This window comes from Geotrypetes seraphini, chromosome 4 (assembly GCF_902459505.1).
Source record: "Geotrypetes seraphini chromosome 4, aGeoSer1.1, whole genome shotgun sequence".
NCBI classification, from domain to species: Eukaryota; Metazoa; Chordata; class Amphibia; order Gymnophiona; family Dermophiidae; genus Geotrypetes; species Geotrypetes seraphini.
In genome coordinates, this window is record NC_047087.1 from 106,164,247 (window position 1) to 106,185,512 (window position 21,266).

Here is a 21,266-nt window from a genome sequence, read left to right on the forward strand (position 1 = left end):
CAAATTATCTTAAAATAAAGAAAAGATCAAAAATTATTGCAATAAGGGATGAAAATGGAGAGACACATACTAAAATTGATAATATTTTAAGTCAGTTTTTAAATTTTTATAAAGACCTATATTCTTCTGAGCCTTATGGAGATAGGGAAAAGATGCTTTAGAATTTTTGAATCTAATTATTGGACCGAAGGTTCCTGAACATATAAAAAGAAGTTTAGAGGAGCCTATATCACTAAAAGAATTAGAAACAGCATTGAAGTCTCTTAGAGTTGGATCCGCTCCAGATGGTGATGGTTTCACAGTAGAGTTTTATAAATCATTTCAAAGTACCCTATTGCCTTATTTATTAAATTTATATCAGTTTCAACTGACTAGAGGTTGTATTACAAGTACTATGGCAGAATCATTAACAATCATTTTGCCAAAGCCAAACAAAGATCCTACTTTGGTTTCAAACTACAGTCCTATCTCGTTAATCAATGGGGTTTTTTTTAATTGAAAAGCTTTTATTGAAAAACACTCCAAACAGTACATAACAATTGCACATGAAATGCAAGAACAAAAATACATGGAGCAGAGTACCACACTCTAAAATAGCACACATAATTAAAACCAACAACATAGACATGTGCAAGTCCTACAAACTAATAAGAACAATCTAGAATGCCCACCAAAACACAGCCAATACCCCCCTCCCACCCCCCAGGGACAAAACACAATACCTACAGCTCTCAATATGGTTGAGAGACAGTCAATTCCAAACAGAAACCAAAAATTGGAAAGGAATATGGTTATGTGATCCCCCCAAGCATCGCCCATCCATTCCAACTCCAAGGCCAACTCAAAGCCCCTGACCACCCCTACCACAAACCCCCACAGAAGCCCGAAAATTGCGCCACACATGAGCATAGCCATGTAGTTTACCATGCCGCAAGGCCGTTAAGTGATAAAGGTTCTGCCAATTAAGCAAACGTTGCTCCACCAGGGAGGGAGCGCCTGATTCCACAAAGAGGCAATGGCCAATCGAGCAGCAGTGAATGCCAACTTACAAAACAAAGAGTCACCCCAAGCCAGATCCAATTGATGCCAAAACAACAAAGCGTGTCGCCAATCGGCCGGTATCTGGCCATCTAGGATCCGGGACACCCGAACAAAGACCTCAGTCCAGAATCCACACACCTGCCCACACTGCCACCACATATGAAAGTAGGTACCCACTTCCCCACAGCCCCTCCAACATAGAACACTCGCACCTCCCTGCCATCGAGCCACAACCTGAGGGGTATAGTACCACCGAAAGAGGACCTTGTAACCATTCTCGATCAGCAAAGCAGCAATACCCGCCGAGGAGATCTCCGACCATATGTCACCCCAAGTGTCCCAGGAAATAGCCGAACCACAATCATCTTCCCAGGCCCTCATGTAGGGAAGGGAAGCCCCCCGACAATTAAGGCACCTATATACCGCAGAGAGAGCTCCCTTCCGAAGCACTGGACCCAATAGCAGCTCAAAGGGCATCTTACCACCCCTCAAGTCTCCCAGAAGACCCGAGGTCCTAATATAATGGAGAACCTGTAGGTAGGGGAACAAATCCCTTATCCCAAACCCAAACTTACCCCTGAGTTCTGTAAAGGGTCTAACACCGTCCTGGACCGGGTCCCACAACTGTCCCACACAAACTAAGCCCCGTGACTCCCAGTCTGCAAACACTCCCCCATCCCTTCCCGGTGGAAAATCAGGGTTGTGTCTCAACGGAGTATACCAGGAATGTCGCCTACTCCCCAATAAACAAGCTCGGATCCGATTCCATACCCTCAAGGAAGTCACTACTGAGGATACCCCCCCTACCAGTCGCGCCCTACCAGGCACCCACGGCCTATGTAACAAAGGCACTCCATCACTTAAATTTTGCTCAATTTCCACCCACGGTTTCGGCGTCTGCATCTGCCATTCTAAAAGGGCGCGCAGCTGAGCAGCCTGATAATATTTCACCACATCTGGGACCCCCAACCCCCCATACCCTCTCCCCATACATAAGACCTTCCTACTCACCCTTGGCCGCTGACCAGCCCAAATAAAATTAAAGATATGCCTTTGAACCCCCTCTAACGTTTTTCTACCCACCCAAAGAGGCAATACTTGGAATAAGAACAACAAGCGAGGCAGAATCATCATCTTCACGATGGCCACCCGGCCCAACCAGGAGAAATACAGATCTTTCCAATTAAGCAAATCTTGGCGAATACGACGAAAGAGTGGAGGAAAGTTAAGGTCATATAAATCCACTCCCGGCGGTCCAAAATAAACCCCGAGATATCGCAAAGAACGCTGAACCCACCGAAACGGATACCGGTCTCGGAGATAGGACACCCGGTCAGCAGGCAAGTTAATGTTGAGGAGCTCCGATTTGCCAACATTGACTCGAAATCCCGACACCTCACCATAAATATCCAACTCCCGCAATATAGCCGGCAAGGAAGTCGCAGGTTCTTCCACCGTAAACAAAATATCATCCGCAAACAAGGCCAACTTAAAATCCCCTCCCGGCACCGTGACCCCCTTAATATCCTGATTCATCCGCACTCGCTGCGCCAGGGGTTCCACCGTCAAAGCGAAAAGGAGCGGGGAAAGGGGACACCCCTGACATGTTCCCCTTGCCAGGGAGAAAGTCTCCGAATAACCACCATTCACCTTGATGCAACTCAGAGGTCCACTATATAGGACCCGAATCCAGTCCCGCATTCGTGGACCCAAACCCACAGACTCCAGGACCTGAAATAAAAAAGGCCAAGCTACCCTATCAAACGCCTTCTCAGCATCGATAGACAAAAACACCGTTTCTCGCCCCCCCCCCGGCCCGATCATACAAGTTATAGACCCTACGAGTATTATCACCCACCTGTCTGCCTACCACAAAGCCCGACTGATCTAGATGGATCAGCCGACGGATCCAACTCATCAATCGGTCCGCCAAAATTCGCGTGAAGATCTTAGTATCAACCCCCAGCAAGGATATCGGCCTGTAGGAAGCACATTGGAGGGGATCCTTCCTCTCCTTAGCCAACACCGTCACTCCCGCCAAGCGCATGAAGTATGGGAGGGTACTATTCCCTTGTAAAGAGTTAAGAAAACGCAACAAAGGAGGCAGTAGCAGATCTTGAAAACGTTTGTAGTACCGAACGGTAAAACCGTCCAACCCAGGCGACTTACCAAGCTTCATAGAGCGCAGCGCGCTACGAGCCTTAAGCAATGTAAGAGGGCGGTCCAACCGCGCCACATCAGCCTGTGCAATCCGGGGCAACTCTGCCGAAGTTAAATAAGCATCCTGGTCCCGCGAGGGCCCTGGATCTTCCGGAGTATAGAGTTGGGAATAATATTCCACAAAACAGGCACGGATAGCATCCTCAGTCTGTAACACTTCCCCAGAAGCCGCCCGGAGTGAAAAGATCTGGTTGCGCGTCTGTCGCACCTTAAGACGATGTGCAACCAGTCGACTAGCTTTATTAGAAAACTCAAAATATCTCTGTTGGAGGAGCTGTAAGTTATGGTGCAATCTGTCCAAGTCTAAAGTCTGGAGATCCCGACGGGCCTGAAACAAGCGCTCCCGCAGTTTCACATCCCAAGGAGAACGCTTATGCAAACTCTCCAACCTACCAATCACAGTCAACAGGCCCGCTGCATCCTCCCGCCATTTACGCTGCCGGGCCGACGACAGGGCTATTAATCTGCCCCTAAGGGTAGCCTTTAACCCCTCCCAAACCGCTTCCAACGAAGCTCCACACTCCACATTTACATCTAGATATTCTTGTATCCACCCTTCGATCTGTGTTCCCACCTCTGGGTCATCTAAAAGACTATCATTAAAACGCCAAAATTTCCGTCCTGAGCCTCCACCCACCCCCTGGAATCGCAACCACACTGGGGCATGGTCCGACCACGTGAGGGACTCAATCCCCGCGGACTCCACCCTCCGGAGTAGTCCCCGCTCCACAAAAACATAATCAATTCTAGAATATGAGGAGTGTATTCCCGAAAAGTAAGTATAGTCCTTAACCGAAGGATGTAGCCACCTCCAGCAGTCCACCACATTCAGATTGGCCAATGCCTCACGCAACAGTTTACGATCCCTTCTCCCATAATGATCCGCCCTCCCTGAGTTATCCAAATGAGGGGTCACTGTAAGATTGAAATCCCCACCAAAAACCAGGCCCCCCTCCTTAAACTTGAGGATCCGAGGGACCAACTCACGGAAGAAGGTCCCCTGACTCTCATTAGGGGTATAAACATTTACCAGGGAGTACAAGACCCCCTCAATCATAGCCTCCAACATAATGTATCTGCCCTGAGGATCCCTCACCACCCTACGTACCTCACAACGGATCCCCTTACGAATAAGAATTCCCAACCCACCCCTCTTAGAAGTGCCCACCCGGGAAGCCCAGAAGGCCTGCGGGAACCTGTGATCCCCAACCAAGGATTCATGGGACTGCAGTAAATGTGTTTCCTGGACAAAGCAGACATCAGCCCTCAAACGGAGCAATTCCCTATAGAAGGCCCTTCTCTTGTTGGGGGAATTGAGACCCCTAATATTATAAGAGACCAATTTAAACGCACCCATATTCCAAATAAAATAATGACAATGCAAACCCAACCCCAGCAGGTATGTCCCCACTTCCCCCCCTCTCCCCCCCTATCCCTCCCCCACAGTGAGAGTCCTCAGATCTCCCACCAACATACAAAGAAGTGAACCATCTCCATGGCCCCTTACACACATCCCACACTCAAATATCAACTATCAAAAATGGTGTGTACAAGGATCCCCCACACCCAACCCACCAATCCCTCAAACTCCCATGTCATAATGTACACTCTCCCCTCCCCCACACTGCACTACCCCCCATATAACACAAACCCAAAACCTTCAACTTCCCCCTCCCACCTCATCCCAAACCAGGTAGTGTATAACCCCCACAAAACACTCTCCCAAGGGGCAAGACTCAACAGTCCATTCCCTCGGGGGGGAGTCCAAAGACCCCCCGCCGAGACATGAAACTGGCCGTAGAAACAGGAAAAGAACAAGTACAGTCAGTCAGCTCTCAGGGGGGAGCACTTAAGGAAGAAGAGGGGGTCCACCCCCTCGGCCCCCCCTCCCGCTCCGGGATCCATTTTCCACTCGTTGCCAGCGGGCGGAGGCAGGACGCCCACCCTGGCCAGGCACCACACCTCCCGCCGGAACAGCCTCCTCAGGGATCTCAATACCCGCTTGTTGCAACAGCCCACGAGCCTCTCGAACAGTGGTAACTCTGGTGTGGACTCCGTTGATGGTAATAACAACTCCAAAAGGGTAAGTCCAACTATAGCGCAAATTGCTGCGCTGCAAAGCCTTGGTCACTTCTCTGAACGCCCGCCGTTTCTGGAGCGTGCCAGCAGCTAGGTCCTGATAAAACTCCAGCCGGTGACCCTCCCAGGTGACCGTGCCCATCTCCCGGGCTCTGCGGAAGATCCGCTCTTTAAGGACAAAGCTCTGAAGACACAACACTATATCTTTTGGTTGATCCAGTGTCCGGGGTCCCAGCGCACGATGAGCCCGCTCCAGTCCCGGCTCCAATGTGTCATCTTGCAGGAGCCACCTGATCAGCTTGATTGTAGTAGCACGAACATCCTTAAACTCAGGCAGGTCTGGTAGGCCCCGCACCCTCAAATTATTACGCCAGGTGCGGTTCTCCAGGTCCTCGACCTTATCCAGAAGAAGTTGGTAATCCGCAGACACCGTCTCCAGTGATCTCTGCATTCCGGTTACACTGTCCTCACAGCTATCCATGCGCATCTCCACCACCTCAACCCTCGTGCCCACCTCCACCAGGTCAGTGCGCAACTCCTGCACCGCCTCCCGAACCTGCACCGCCACCGCAGAGATTTCAGATTTTACCTCTGCAATCCATCGCTGCATATCCGCTTTAGTAAGCGGGTCCATCGGTGTACTCTCTGGTACCGGGTCCACAACCATGTCAGCCACAGCCACTAGGGTCCCGCTCAATTTCACCGCCTCCCCGCTGCACGTCTCAGGGCCCATGCTGCCACGTGCAGCCCGGCTCAGTGCTTGTTCCATCGTGCGCTGGCCGGGTTTGTCGCCGGGCAACTTTTTTCGCATTGCCATAGTGGTCACTGTGACTTCGCACACCTCACCAGCCCCCGGGGACAAAAAATTTGCGCCGTTTACACACCGAAATGATAGTTATTTCGCCGGCCCAAACGGAGCTCTCAGTTCAAGCTCCCATCCTTGGCGATGACGTCACTTCCTCTCTCTCGTTAATCAATGTTAATGGAAAACTTTTAGCTAAGATATTGGCTTTACGATTGGCTAAGGCTCTCCCTTTTATTATTGATATGCACCAAACAGGATTTGTTGCTAAGAGACATTCTTCTAACAATACTAGATTGGCTTTTCATATGTTAAATTTGACAAAAGCCATGAATGATCCAGCTTTCTCTGTCTCTTTGGATGCGGAGAAAGCCTTTGATCGAGTTGAATGGACTTTCATGTATCAGGCATTAGATTGGTTTGGTATAGGTTCAGGATTTATACAAATGATTCAGACTTTGTATAGCTCTCCTGCTGCAAGATTATACATTAATAATAATTTATCAGAGCGTTTTAATTTGCAGAGGGGGGTTAGACAAGGCTGTTCCTTATCTCCTTTGCTTTTTGATATTGTATTAGAACCCTTGTTATTAGCCATTCAACAAGCAAAAGGGATACAAGGTATTCCTCGAACAGATTGGGAATATAAAATCTCAGCATATGCAGATGATATACTGCTTTATTTGAGGAATCCAGAAACTACCATTCCATGCTTGCTTGAGTTGATAGAGAAATTTGGAAAATTTTCAGGATATAAGATAAATTGGATTAAGTCAGAAATTCTTCCACTTAATGTGCATTGTACTAAAGGCTTATTTGATTCATTCTCATTTGTATGGAAAGAAGATGAATTAAAGTATTTAGGTATTAGAATAAAAAACACTAGAAGACACAATGAAAGAGAGTGAGCAATGGAATCCTTTACATCTTTCTTGGTGGGGGAGAGTCCAAACTATTAAAATGATGATATTGCCTGTGGTTTGTTAACAAATGAGTATGATACCAGTTTTTTTTCAGGGGTCCTTTTTTAAAAGGTTAAATGGTATTCTTATAAAATTTGTTTGGCTGGGTAAAATGCCTAGAATTGTCCTAGTATCTTTAAAAAAAAAACAATTGCGGAGGGTGGGGTAAATTTTCCAAACTTTTATAGGTATCATCAAGCCAATATTTTACTTCAGGGTATGTATTGGGTCCTCCCAGAGCTCATGGAAAATATCCCAGATTGGTTGTATTTGGAATTGCAACTCATGTTTCCTATAAACGTATCTCATGTTCTTAGTGTTAAAATGCCTAGAAAATATAAAGAGAACAGAATATTGATGGATACATGGAAAACTTTGCGTTATGTCAGCAATTTAAGTCCAAACCTAATACACAAATCAACAAATCAATCTTTATGGCTAAACTCCAAGATTCAAGTTGGCGGTTTTAAAATCGTATGGAAGCATTGAATTATTGCAGGTATACGGACTCTAGGTGACGTTATTTTAAATGGTAAACAGCTTGATTTTTCACAGCTGCAACATAAATATGGTCTAAACAAATCACAAAACTTTAAATGGTTGCAGCTGAAGCAGGCTATTCAGGAGGGGTTCCCTGAATGGAAAAATCTTAACAATCGGTATAGTCTGGAATTCTTATGCTTTCAGGCGGATTTCTTGGGACACCAGGCCGCACAGTGGTATAAATTGATATCTGGATTTATGAATAAAAAACCAAAGACTGGTCTTAGAGACATTTGGAGCATTGAGATTAAGCATCAAATTTCTGCATCTCAATGGCCACGAATTTGGTCTTGGAGAATGAGATGTACAGTGTCTGCATCTATGAGACAAACTTGGTTCTTTTTGTTACATAGAGCATTTTGGACCCCAGTTAGATTATAAAAGTTGGATAGCTCTAAGTCTAATAGATGCTGGCATTGTAATCTGGAAGCAGGGACTCTAGATCATTTATTATACTTTTGTCCCTGTATCATGGCCTTTTGGAAATCAATTTGGTCTCAAATTAATTGTTTATTAGAAAACCATGTAGCCCTATCATATGATACAATCCTATTTGGGACGTCGATGAGAATAAAAAGTCAAATTTCATCAAATAATAATAAACTTTTATTAATAATGACAGGAGTCGCCATTCAACATATCACCAGAAATTGGAAAAATTACACAAGACTTAATTACACCTTCTGGTGGAATTTGTTGTGCCATATATACAAAATGGAAAGAATAATTGCCATACAAAAAGGGAATTATAATTTTAAAAAGATTTGGGGGCCATTGACAACTTATTGTAATGATTAGACGCCTTTTTACATTGAAAGTATAACTATAATTATGGGAGGGTGTGGTATATAGTTATAATATAGGTTGAATCAATATCTATGAATATAGCACATGTATGTTATTTTTTTGATTGCAATATTTGTGAAAAGGGTGGGTGGGAGAGGGAGATAATCTATGTATTTAAGATGACAATAGAAAGAATTTCAAGTGATGTGTATGATTCAATTGATGTAATATTGTGTACTTGATGGAAGATGAAAAATGAATAAAGAATTGGAAAAAAAGAAAAAAGACATGTTCATAGGTAGTAGGAGCATACACTACTAGTAGATTAAAACAGAATGCACTCAGAGTCACCTGCAGGAGCACCAAGTGGCCATATGCATCTTTGGCAAGTAGTTTACATAACATAGTAACATAACATAGTAAATGATGGCAGATAAAGACCCAAGTGGTCCATCCAGTCTGCCCCACCATACAAGGTCCATAAATTAATTTAGTTTAAATGGTCCTTTTTCTTATATATTACTGGACCAGAAACCCAGATCCCCGCCTAGTAGTGTGCATAGGTTCCATCTACTGGAATCTCCATCAAAGCTCACTCCAGCCCATCTTAACCATCCCAGCCATCAAAACCCTCCCCATCCCGTCCTCAACTGAATGTCCATATAAGGGACACAACCCGTGCAAGCCTGCCCAGTACTGGTCTTAGTTCCTTCAGTGTATACCCATTATTTTCTGATTAAAGATCCTGTGTTCATCCCACGCTTGTTTGAACTTTGTCACCGTTTTCTTCTTCACCACCTCCCTCGGGAGCGCATTCCATGTATCAACCACCCTCTCCATAAAGAAGAATTTCCTAACATTACTCTTGAATCTACCACCCCTCAACCTCAAATTATACCCTCTGGTTTTACCATTTTCCTTTCTCTGGAATAGATTGTTTAGTTCGGGACTGTAGACATTTGCTAATAAGTACTGCTACCCCACCTTTCTTACAAGTAGTAGAAGAACAGTAAACCTCTCTCACCCATCCAGTTTTTAGTTTCATATGTTCTACATCAGACAATTTGGTTTCTTGTAAACAAGCAATATCCACCTCGTGGCGGCATAGATAAGATAGTAATTTAGCCCATTTAATAGGAGAATTCACACCTGACACATTCCAGGTCGCTACTCTCAGCGATGAAGAAGATTTAGCCCCAATCATCCCAGATAGAGAAAAGAACAAGGCACAATAAATCAGTTAGGGGATGCCCGGGTGCCCAGCCTTCACCACGGATATCTGACAGTTCAGCAGCCAAGCCTGAAAATTGGAACATAGTACAGAGCTCCATACAGTCACAATCATACCGTCCCTCACATTCCCACCTTAGCCACCCATCCCCAACCCCAAAAGAGCCCCATTCCAAAATCCTCCCACCCTCCAGCCCCTCTCTTTATCAAACCCCCCAATCTTTTCCAACGGCTCCAAAGCACCAGAGGAAAAATGGAGAAACCATGTGAGAGTAGCCAAAGAGAGACCCTCCAGATCTCCCCCCACAGTGTGTCTGCAAAGCAGTAACATAAAATGAACTCAAATGGAAGTCCAACACGGCAAAGATGACTAGTCAAAGAGGCTGCCTCAAATCAGGTACTCAAAGTGAACAAACAGTGTGACTTTAAAGTGCAAAGCACCTGAAATCAACCCCACAATAGCAAGCAAGCCAGCCAAAGCAATAGTCAAGTAAGAAATCTAATTAGAAATGACAGCATCTAAATCCAGCAAAGAAGCAAGCCAAGTGTGCTCCTCTTCCACAGAATGAAAAACTCGCCAGCTGCCCTCAATGTTCACCTTTAGTTGGGCTGGATAGAGAAACATGAAATGCATCTTGCATTCCACCAAACTGGTGCAAACTTCATTATAGGCCCATCGACGATCAGATAATGCTGAGAATAGTCCTGGAAGATCCGAATGGACAAATTTTCGTAATGAATATCCGCATATTTCATCTTAGAGCAATGTAAAATCACAGCTTTTTGCTTGTAGCTGTGAAATTTCGCAATAACTGGTTGAGGCCTAACTCCCCCTTCACGCTTCTGCCCCAAGTGATGAGCACGTTCAATCCGATAAGGTCTACCATATACGGGCGGAGGAAATTGCTCAGTTAACTAGTCCTCCAAGACCGACAGGAGCTGAGCATCAGAAAGAGTCTCGGGAAATCTCACAAAGCGAAGATTATCTCGCCGCAATCTATTTTCCAGATCATCAATATGTTCCATGGCATCCCACACTTGTTTCTGTAGCTGAGCAATTTCGGACTGAGAAGTTTGAGATAAGTCCTCCAGGTCGGAGACCCGCACCTCCAGCTCACCGGTGCCCTTAGCAATATCAGAACACATTCCATGGAGAGAGATGAGTTGTTCCAAAATCAACAAAGCGTGAGTCCAATGCACCAACAACTGCAGTGGTAATTTCATCTTTTAAAGTAGATGAAGTACTGTCAAGTTTTTGAGTGGAGTTAGGCACCATCTTATCTTCTACTGTCTTAATGTGTACAGACTTGTCCTTTTTAGAGATTCTAGACACCATCAATTCCGGAGAATTGATGATATATCTGTTCATAAGTTCAAGGCATACCCTGCTAGGGTGTTGTAAAACTCTAAAAACAAAGGATGGAGGATGATTGGGGATTCTGTGGGGTCTTCTAGGCAGTGCTGGGTGGACATGTCCTGCTCCGCTCAAGGCATCACATGGTCTCCGATATTCTAAGTTTTTAAATCAGAAGAGGATCGGGAGGAATTTCAAGAGGACCTTATGAGACTGGGAAACAGAGCATCCACATGGTAGATGAAATTTAATGTGAACAAGTGCAAAGGGATGTACATAGGGAAAAGCAACCCAAACTACTGTAGTTACATGATGCAAAGTTTCACATTAGGTGCGCCTCCCAGGAAAGGATCTGTGTGCCTTTGGTGATAATACATTGAAATTGTCTGTCTGTTCAGTGTACAGCAGCAGGCAAGAAAGTAAGTGGAATGTTAGGAATCATTAGAAAAGAAATGGAGATTATTATAATGCCTTTGTATCTTTCCAATGTGTGATCACTATTGATTATTGTGTGCAGTTCTAGTCACTGCAGCTCAAAAAAGATATAGCAGAATTAGAAAAGATACAGAGAAGAGTGACCAAAATAATAGAGGATGGAATAACAGCTCTACGAGGAAAGGCTAAAGAGGTTAGGGCTCTTGTGGTTGAGAGGAAATAACGTGTATAAGAGAGGTCAATAAAAAAATGAGTGGAGTGGAATGGATAGACTTGACTAACTTATTTACTCTCTTCAAAAATACAATGTTAATTTGTAGCTTTGTTGGATTGCTGGTTTAATCAAGTATTGTGAAGGAATATGCTGCAACCAAAATTATAAAACTACTTTTCCATGATTGTGTGACTGCCCTATTTGTGATGCCAGTATTTGATCATGACAGAGTGTATCCTGCACAGTGTGGCAGGTGTGGCTCTGGCCACCTTTTGAGGTCTTTATCTGCTATTACATAATATGTTACTGTGTTACAAGGACTAGGGAGCACGCAATGAAGTTACTGAGTAGTACATTTAAGACGAATCAGAGAAAATATTTCTTCACTCAATGTAAAAATAAGCTCTAAAATTAATTGCCAGATAAAGTGGTAAAAGGAGTTAGCATAAGAGGATTTAAAAAAAATGTTTGGACAAGTTCCTGGAACAACTGGAACTTGTTGGCCACTGCTTATTCCTTTATGAGCAGCCTGAAATCTATTGTACCCTTTAGGTATCTTGTCAGCTTCTTTTGATCTGGATTGGCCAATGTTAGAAGCAGGACAGTGGGGTCAATGGACCTTTGGTCTGTTCCAGTACAGCAGTGTTTATGTACTTTGTCATTTCATATTGTTTTTTCTCTTTCACAGTTGATGCTGAAATACAAAGACAAGAAATGGTACCAGTTTTGACCTTTTTCAGAAGATTTTCCTAAAGCCAACCATCACCTGACTGGAATACAACGTTCTCCAATAAAGCATTTAACTGACTTTGCTACAAAGGAAATTTACTGCCAAGTAAGCAAGGAAAATTTTAAAGTGGAAAGGACTTGGATCTCTTGCTGTAATTACCCTTTTTTCCAAAAATTGAATTAAATGGCCATCGGTATGCTGCTTTTACAAGGATTTATATTTGAAACCATGGGGATTTTTTTCCTGATTAAAACTTGTACAGACTAGAATATTAATGTACTTATAAAATAAAACCAAGCTTCAGAAATTTGCATGACAAATTGTCATCTTAGAAAAAGCATGTTATGACAGGAAAAGAGGATTTCTTCTAGGCTAAGCAAAAAATATTCAAAGAAAATTGCTCTATTTTTAAAATCTGCATTGCAGACAAGCAGTACTTTGTAAGCATGTTCACCATTCATAATAGAATTCATTTTGCTTTACAGTTTCTCCTTAGTTGCTTTTCTTTTGTTCTCTTGAAAAATTTCTGCTTCCACACCCTCCAAAGGAAAATGTGGTTAGTCTTTTTGTCACAATTCTTTGCATTACTAAAGCAAATGCTGACTGTGCATGATAAATTTACATATATTGGCGAACCAGAGTATGGAAATTTATCTCATGCTTATTTATTGTAGTATTCCTGAAAATCTGACTGGTTAGGTGTGCTTTCAAGTGAAAATTGAGAAGCACTGGCTTGTTGGATAAATTTTGACAGTACCTTAACCTGCAAGAAGAATCTGAAATACTTAGTCATGTTTTGCAAGCAATTTGTTTTTTTAATATATCACGACCATAAATCAAAGAGCAATGTTAACATACAGCTGTAAAATTATGCATATGAGATGTAATTGAAGGGATTGTTGTATAGTTACATAATTAGAATCATACTGCCCTTCTATAGGCAAATGCTGACTGCCTAATTACTAAAGCTCCCTCCAGGATGTAGAATTCAAAATCTGTAGCTCCGATAACACATTTTACTATAGCTGAATTTGCACCCCTATGCCCCCACTAAAATTCTTATTCACAGACTTAAGTACAGCAGCTGGAAATCCTCTCAGTGCCTACATAAGTTTTTGTATTTTTCCTCGGAAGATAAGGTGAAATCTATAAAGCGGGAAAGATGGAATGTAATCTTTTGTCCCTGTAAGGGTCTGATCTCTCACTTTTAGCTAACTCTAGAAGTACAGTCTTACTTAATGTACTTCTACAGAGAAAAACTATAGTCCTTTTTTTTCTTATTCTTTATTTTAATAATTTTAACAAAAAAAATATGATACAATAATCTAAATACAAGACATAAATTACATTTTAACATGATTCATAACCCTTGATAAAATAGTGAGATAAAACATCTCGTCATACAAACAATTAAATATGTCCCAGTCCCTACCCTACCCCCCTCAGGAGGCCTGGATTCTCTTTTCATAAGGATAGAAAGATATATAAATTAAATCTTTCAAAAATCCTCTTTTTCCAATTCAATGTATTTCTCCCATATATCTTTAAACTTCGCTCATTGATTTGTTAAAAAGGCTGATAATCTATATTTTTCACACACTATTCCTAAGCGATCTCTAATATCTCTTATTGTGGGTACATTTGGGGTACGCCACTGCTGGGCCAATATTAATCGGGCAGCTATAAATGCCAGATCCATAAGCTTAGATTGAGAAGATGATAAACCCTCTACGCCAATTCCCAATAGTGCCCTTTCAGCACTCATATCAAGAGGGACCTGGATTAATTTACTCAAATAATAAAATACTTGCTCCCATCCTTTTTTTTTTTTTAATAGAACTTGCAGCTTACAAGTCAGGAAGTTAGTATTCACATTCCACAGACATGAAACAGCAATAAGGTTGTGTACTCTCTCTGTGTCTCAGTAATGAAAGCAAACGTCATAACAAACTTCTAGTATGACAAACACTCTATTCCCAAACCTTCGGGTAGTCAGTCCCTTCTCACGAGAACTCTTGTGGGAAGCTTACTTTGCATACTTTTTTGCTTCTCCTGTCTTACCTTTGGGTTGTCCTTCAGCTCCTCAGTTGTCTTCCTACAAGCAAGACAGTAGGAGCTTGTCTTTCTGCTTCTGTTTATTTTCTCTAAATTCAATTCTTTTTTTGCTCTTTTTGTTTGCAAGGCTTTCAGTTCTACAGAGGACCCCCTTAGTGGGACAGCTCTGGCTGAGGGAGATTGCAGACTCTGAGGGTAGAGTCTGCTTCAAAGAGGTAGGCTGCTCTGCAGTGCACCTACTTGCACAACCTACACTAACAGTAGGCTAAGGGACCATTCCCTTGGGAGCACTGCTTGCCCCAGGTTTGTCTATAACGGGTTTGAGCACAAGCTGTGAGGCACCATGGTGGTTTTCCAGGATCGAGGCCAATGCTTTCTCCCCCAGAGTGGCATGTGTGAGGTCCTTGGAGGGGGTGAACTCTCCAGCCGGTGGATTGGACACGAGAGGTAGTCAGAAGACCGGTCCAGATTCCAGGCTTATTGAGGCAGAGAGTCTCCCTGTAAGCTGTCTGCAGCTTCTACACCTGCAGCTCCCAGCACATAGCTTTGCACAGTGAGTAACAGGCTGATAGCCTGTTAAACCAAATTGGGGGTGGGGATAGGATTACCAGATTTTACTTTAGCAAAATCCAGACCCCTAGACCTGCCCCATGGCCTGCCCATTTCCATCCATCCCTGACCCATTATGCCCCAGTCACGCGCCCCCCCCCCCCCCCCCGCTGCCTGCTCTCATCAGGCAGGAGGGCATCCGCGCATGCCCTCCTGCCCAACACGATTTTGAAGAAGCTATTCAAAACTCAGATAAAGTGCCAGGTTTTGAAATGCCGTCCAGACCCCCGGACAGGTCCTCGAAATGGAGGACATGTCCGGAGAAATCTGGGCGTCTGGTAACCCTAGGTGGGTGGGGTTCTTTAAAACTAGTTTTTCTGTATGTAAAAATCACATTGTCCGTTTGATTCTTGCTCTTCTGTAATTATGAAAGCAGCTCTGGTTTATTTTCAGTTAGATCTTCTGGATTGGATGTCTCATATGTTGGAAAAGGGCATTTTTCCTTCTGCCCAGGAACACACATTGATTACTCCAATACCTAAAAATTCTAAAGAATCTAAATTAACAGTGACTAAGTACAGACCAATTTTATCCAATCCATTCTTTGTAAAACTGATGGAAGTCTTGGTCTATTTTCAATTGCTTGATCACCTTGATAGACACTCTTGCACAATTCTCAATCTGGTTTCAGGCCTTTATATAGTATTGAAACAGTTTTGGCCTCTATTCTGCACAATCTTTTCAGCAAAGGCATGAGTGCACTGATAATGCAGTTTGACCCGGTACTCAAAAATTATCACTTCTTTTATGTGTAAGTTGCATTGGCTACTGGTGGAGGCTCGGGTGATTTTTAAATTCGGTTGCATCTGCTACAAATTACTATTCAGTCTTATTTCTAGCTATTTATAAGATTCCTTTACTTTTGTTAATATAAAATGTTCAAGACGATTAGTTACATTTTTCTCATTCCCTTCGGTCAAAGGATGTAAATATAAGAAACACCACCAGCATCTTTTAGCTTATCAAGCAGCTTCTTGGGATAAAGATTTAAATTCTCTGATCTCGAACGCTAGTTCGTATCAAGTTTAGAAAACACTTAAAAACCTATCTGTTCACTAAATTTTTGAGTAACTGAATGTCATTTTTATATTATATTTATATTTTTTATATTGAAATTTTAGAAACATGAATTTTAGAAACATACATTTCAGATATTTTTTATTGAAATTTTTAAACAAGTGGAACATAACAAATAGAAAAAACATGGTAGTTGCCAGTGTTCGAGAACATTGGACACATAAAATTTGCAAATAGTAAACATGTAATAAGAATTCTGTAAACACACACGGCAACTCCAATGGAGTTGGAAGAAAATCCTGGAGAGGGAGGAGAGAATAATACCTTGCTCAGTAAATAAGTACAGATGAGGGACTGTTCAAGAGGGGTGTTTTGCATTGTAATGTAAGTAGCAGGGAGACTTCAAATCAGAATATAGTAAAGGGTGTGGCATAATTTCAAAGAAAATTGTGGTGGAGATATCAATGACATTTAAGAGAAGTTCACTATGGGATCCCAAATCTTATTGACTATATTCTGTCTGTTGGAGAATTCTGCTGCTTTAACTTTATATAGGTGTATCATCAGGACTGTATTCTACCAGAATGTGACATTCAATAGGTCTGCAGATTTCCAATTATGTAGTATTATTTGGATAGTAAGTGCTATCAAAATGTTAAGTAAGGATTTTTGCCAGGTGGTCAAGGAGTCTTCAAGGAGAGTTCTAAAAATAAGAATATCAGTAGAGAGTTCTGATTGTATTGGAAGAATCTGTTTGATGATAAGCCATACTTGTGACCAAAAAGTAGCAATGTTAGGACAAGAAAAAATCATATGACATATGTCTCCCAAGTCCAAATGACAGTGCCAACAAGTTTTAGAGCCTAAACGGCCAGCTCGAAACATCTTATTTGGAGTCCAAAAGGCTTTATATGATAGGAAGTAAAGGGACTGTGAGAGACTAGAGGATGCAGTGGGTCGTATAATCTTGCTGATATAGAGCTCCCAATCTTTGGCCGATCCTTTCCAAGATGTTTCATTAGACCATATGTCAGTGGACTTTTTTGATGTGGGGAAGAGTTTGGAGTGCAGTTCCCTATAGAAAATAGATATGGAATGACCCAAAGTGAATCTGAGATATGAGAACGAGAGAAAAGCCGAAGATTTAAGATATTCAGAAATGGAAGGCGAGCATTTTTTTAATGCGGTGAGATAGCTGGAACCATCAAAAAAATTCCGACGAGGGAATAGAAAACTTGTTCATGATTTGGGAGAAGGATGAGGATATTATTTTCAAAAATATGGGCCAGTGACCAAATACCTCTGTCCATCCAAGAGCGCCAATGAATAGGATGGTTGTCGATTTGGGTATTGTACCAAAGTGGAGATGAGATAGTATGCCATTTATTTTGATGGGATATAGAGTCAAAGTGTTGGATTGCATGAATAGTGGTAATAATAGTAACAGATTTATCAGGTACCATATGTAAGGGAGTATACGGTAAACATGAAAGTGGAATGGGAAAAACCAGGAATTGTTCTATAGAAAACCAGGCAGATCGGCAATCCAGTGGTACGGAATCTTGTATCCAGAAGGAACTATATCGGAGGAATGCAGCGACGTGATAGAAGAAAAAGTCTGGGAATCCCATGCTGCCATTTTCTTTGGAGGATTTAAGTATTTTAATAGTAATTCTGGGAGTTTTCTTACACCACAGATATTCAGTAAGCTTACTTTCAATAGATTAATAGAAATCACGTGGAGCTAATTTAGGTAACATGGATAAATAATAGTTGACAATTGGGGTGATGGTCATCTTAATTGCCTCAATTCATCCCCATCATGACAAGGATAGAGGAGACCAGCGTTTTAATAGGGATTCAACTTTAGAAGAAATGGCAGTTAGGTTAAGAGACATCATAACATTCTTGTCACGATGGAAAAGGACACCCAAATATTTCAGTGACGAATGTGACCATTTAAAGTTAATAGGACCACAATCAGAGATAGATGTATGATCATTTAGGGGCATAATTTCCGGTTTATCCCAATTTATACGATATCCGGCACAATTCGAAAACTGAGATACTACTTGGAGCAAGATTGGAATGGAGGAGGAAGGATTTGAAAGAAATATTAGGAGGTCATCAGCATAGGCAAGGGTTTTAAAATGTTCCGATTCAACCGGTATTCCAGAGATATCAGGATGCAGTCTAATTGCTATAAGAAGGGGTTCCAAAGCAATATTGAAGAGGAATGGGGATAAGGGACAGCCTTGGCGGGTGCCCCTATGTAGAAGAATGGGAGTAGAGATGGAATCATTGATACGTAGTCTGGAAGAAGGTTTGGTGTACAACATTTGAACCCATTTCACAAAACCATCCCCGCAACCGAACCATCGGAGAGTGTCAAAAAGGTGGGGCCATTCTATCATGTCAACGCTTTTTCAGCATCAAGCGAAAGTGCTACCATGGGGAGAGGAGAGGAATGAGCGACATCTATTAGTGAATGAAATGTGCATGCATTATCACCTATGAAATGATTTTTCATGAACCCTACTTGGTCAGGGTGAACTATGTTGCCCAGAATTTTCTCCAGTCTAGAAGCCAGTATTTTAGCTAGAATTTTACAGTCAGTATTTAATAGTGAGATGGGTCTATAGTTGGCTACGTTAGATTCATCCCTACCAGGTTTAGGTAAAACTATGATGTGAGCTTCCATGAAACAACCTTGGTCTTTCGGGTGTGAAAAAAGATATGTAAATAATTATTTTAGTATAGGTATAAATTCTGAAGAGAGAACTTTAAAAAGTTTTTCTGGGAATCCATCAGGACCAGGTGTTTTGTGTGAGGATAAAGATTTTATGGCTTCCAAAATGTCATCTTCACTAATGGGAGCTCCAAGTTTCAGTGCCTAGGAATGTGATAAGGAAGGATGTGGGAGATTATGTAGGAAACTATCACTCGTTGAAGGTGTGTTAATAGTAGAGGATGAGTATAGCTTGTCATAGAAGGAAGTAATTGCTTGGGAGATAGAAGCATCATCTGTGAGAATAGATCCATTTGTTTCACTAAGAGAAGCAATTCTAGCATGTTGCTTGCGGTTAGCAAGGTATTTAGCTAGAAGTCGACCAGATTTGTTAGAGGACATGTATTTGCCCGATCATGAAAGCAGATAGAAGATTATATTCAGTTTTTTTCTTTATCAATTCAGGAGATAAGGCTAAAGCTGTAGAATTAAACTGTTGTGATTCCAGAGTAGAAATGTCAGCTTCTAAAGAATTTAATCTAGAGGATTCTTCTTTTCTTTTCCATGACATATAGCTGAGGATTTCTCCTCTGAGACTTACTTTGAAAGCTTCCCATAATGTGTTGTATGAAAATACAGAGTCCTGATTGTTAAGGAAAAATTCTGAAATAAAATAGCGCATTCTATCCAGGAAGGTAGAATCGGAAAGGAGGGAAGTATTCAGTCTCCATTGGTGCTTAGGTGTGACATGTTGTAGTTCCAGATGAAGACCAATCAGAGCATGATCTGATAAGATTATAGGGTGTATGACGGAAGCACAAATCTGTGGAAGTAATATTTTTGACATGAGAAAAAAATCTATTCTGGAGTATGATCGGTATGGGGGCCGAACAGAAGGTGAAGGAACTCTCAGTTGGATGGAGAATTCTCCAAGGATCACAAAGTCCTAAATCTTGGATAATATGGTGAAGTTCCTTCCACATTTTAGTAGTACGAAATTTGGTAGAATGTCTATCGTATGTAGAGTCGAGAGGAAGATTGAAGTCGCTGCCGATGAGAAGAGGATAATTGGAAAATTCTAGAAGTGTTTCCCTCAGGGTTATAATGAAGGGAGGCAAATCAACATTAGGTGCATAAACATTCATAATGGATAGGCATGTAGAACCCAAACATACTGAAACAATGATCCATCGGCCTTCATCATCGGATAACTGGTGAAGAATCTGTACATTAGTGGTGTTTTTGAACAATATTGAGACACCTCTCTTCTTCTTTTGGGCAGGAGAAAATAGATGTGTGTTATATCCAGGTTGTTTAAAGAGAGAACATTCCTTTGAATTTAGATGAGTCTCTTGTAGAAGAAGGATATCATAATCCTTCAGCCGATGGTAGTCCATTATTTTTTGCATTTGAGAGCTAGATTAATGCCATTGACATTCCACGAGGCAAATTTAAGGGAAGTCATATTTATTAAAGAGAAGATTATTAGAGCAAGTTATGGTATTGGAAATACACACCTTATGAGATGAGCAAGGTACTAAAGTGTCAAAGGAGTAATATCTTGAGGTGAACCCTCTCCAGGGCAAGAGGAAGATAAGAGCACAAACCAGATGGTTAAACATGTGACCAACAGGGCCAGGAAGACCCACTTCCAATAATACTGGAAGTTTTAGTATACTGTGCAGGTAAAACATCAACCATAGTAACGGAATAATATAGACAAGTTATAAACATGAGATAAACACAGTGTTGCTAGTAAGGTGGGGAGATTTATTGATAAGTCAAATAATATATGCAGTGTTTATATACTGTGAGAATATAGTTAGTTGAACAAGAAATGGAAATTACAAATGATATGCTACAGTATTATGGAAACATTTAAGATGTAAATAAGTACAATAATTAGAGGAAGGCAGGCTTTTTGCATAAGGAAAAATAATTGCAAAGGTTATCGTTAGAAAACCCGAGCATGTAATAGTATTGGCAAGGAAAGTGCTAGTATAATTGTTGAAATTCTTGAAGTGGGATGGAATACTCTAGAGTCAAGAGATCAGCTTATATTAGTGAAATTGAAAGTCTGTAGTGAGCCAAGTAGAGAGATCAAGAAAGAAAGAGGAAGAGGGAAAAAGAACCCCCTCCCCCCAAAAAAACCATCATAGGCTGGGTAACAAAATACATTGCACCTTTATGAATTGCGTTATTATGCCACTATGAAGGGACATTTTGGAAAGAAGTATTAGCAATGATACCTACGAGAAGGTGACAAGGCATCATAACATAATAATAGAGTCATAAACGTGCCGAATAATAGAGTGAACAACAGAGGTTAGGTCTATTGTATGGCATGTAGGCTAGTATCACCATCAGGCGAGTAAGAAAAAATGATCTAAAACATGTGTATACAGATTGACAATAGGAGCTATGGAGACGAGGACTAATATACAGCAAAACCCTGGACTGC

General features: G+C 41.8%; 1 protein-coding gene across 6 annotated transcripts in view; it reads left to right on the plus strand.

The window, feature by feature from the left end:
• STXBP5L (syntaxin binding protein 5 like) overlaps positions 1-21,266 on the plus strand; it is an 815,959-nt gene that overhangs the window by 785,224 nt on the left and 9,469 nt on the right. For 5 of the 6 annotated variants that reach the window (XM_033941651.1, XM_033941652.1, XM_033941653.1 and 2 more), the window contains one exon: positions 12,355-12,883. In XM_033941651.1, the coding sequence (XP_033797542.1) occupies positions 12,355-12,396 (42 nt within the window). In that variant the 3' untranslated portion in view covers positions 12,397-12,883. Of the gene's footprint in view, positions 1-12,354; positions 12,884-21,266 lie in introns of those variants that run through there. The other variant, XR_004539193.1, reaches the window with a different exon arrangement.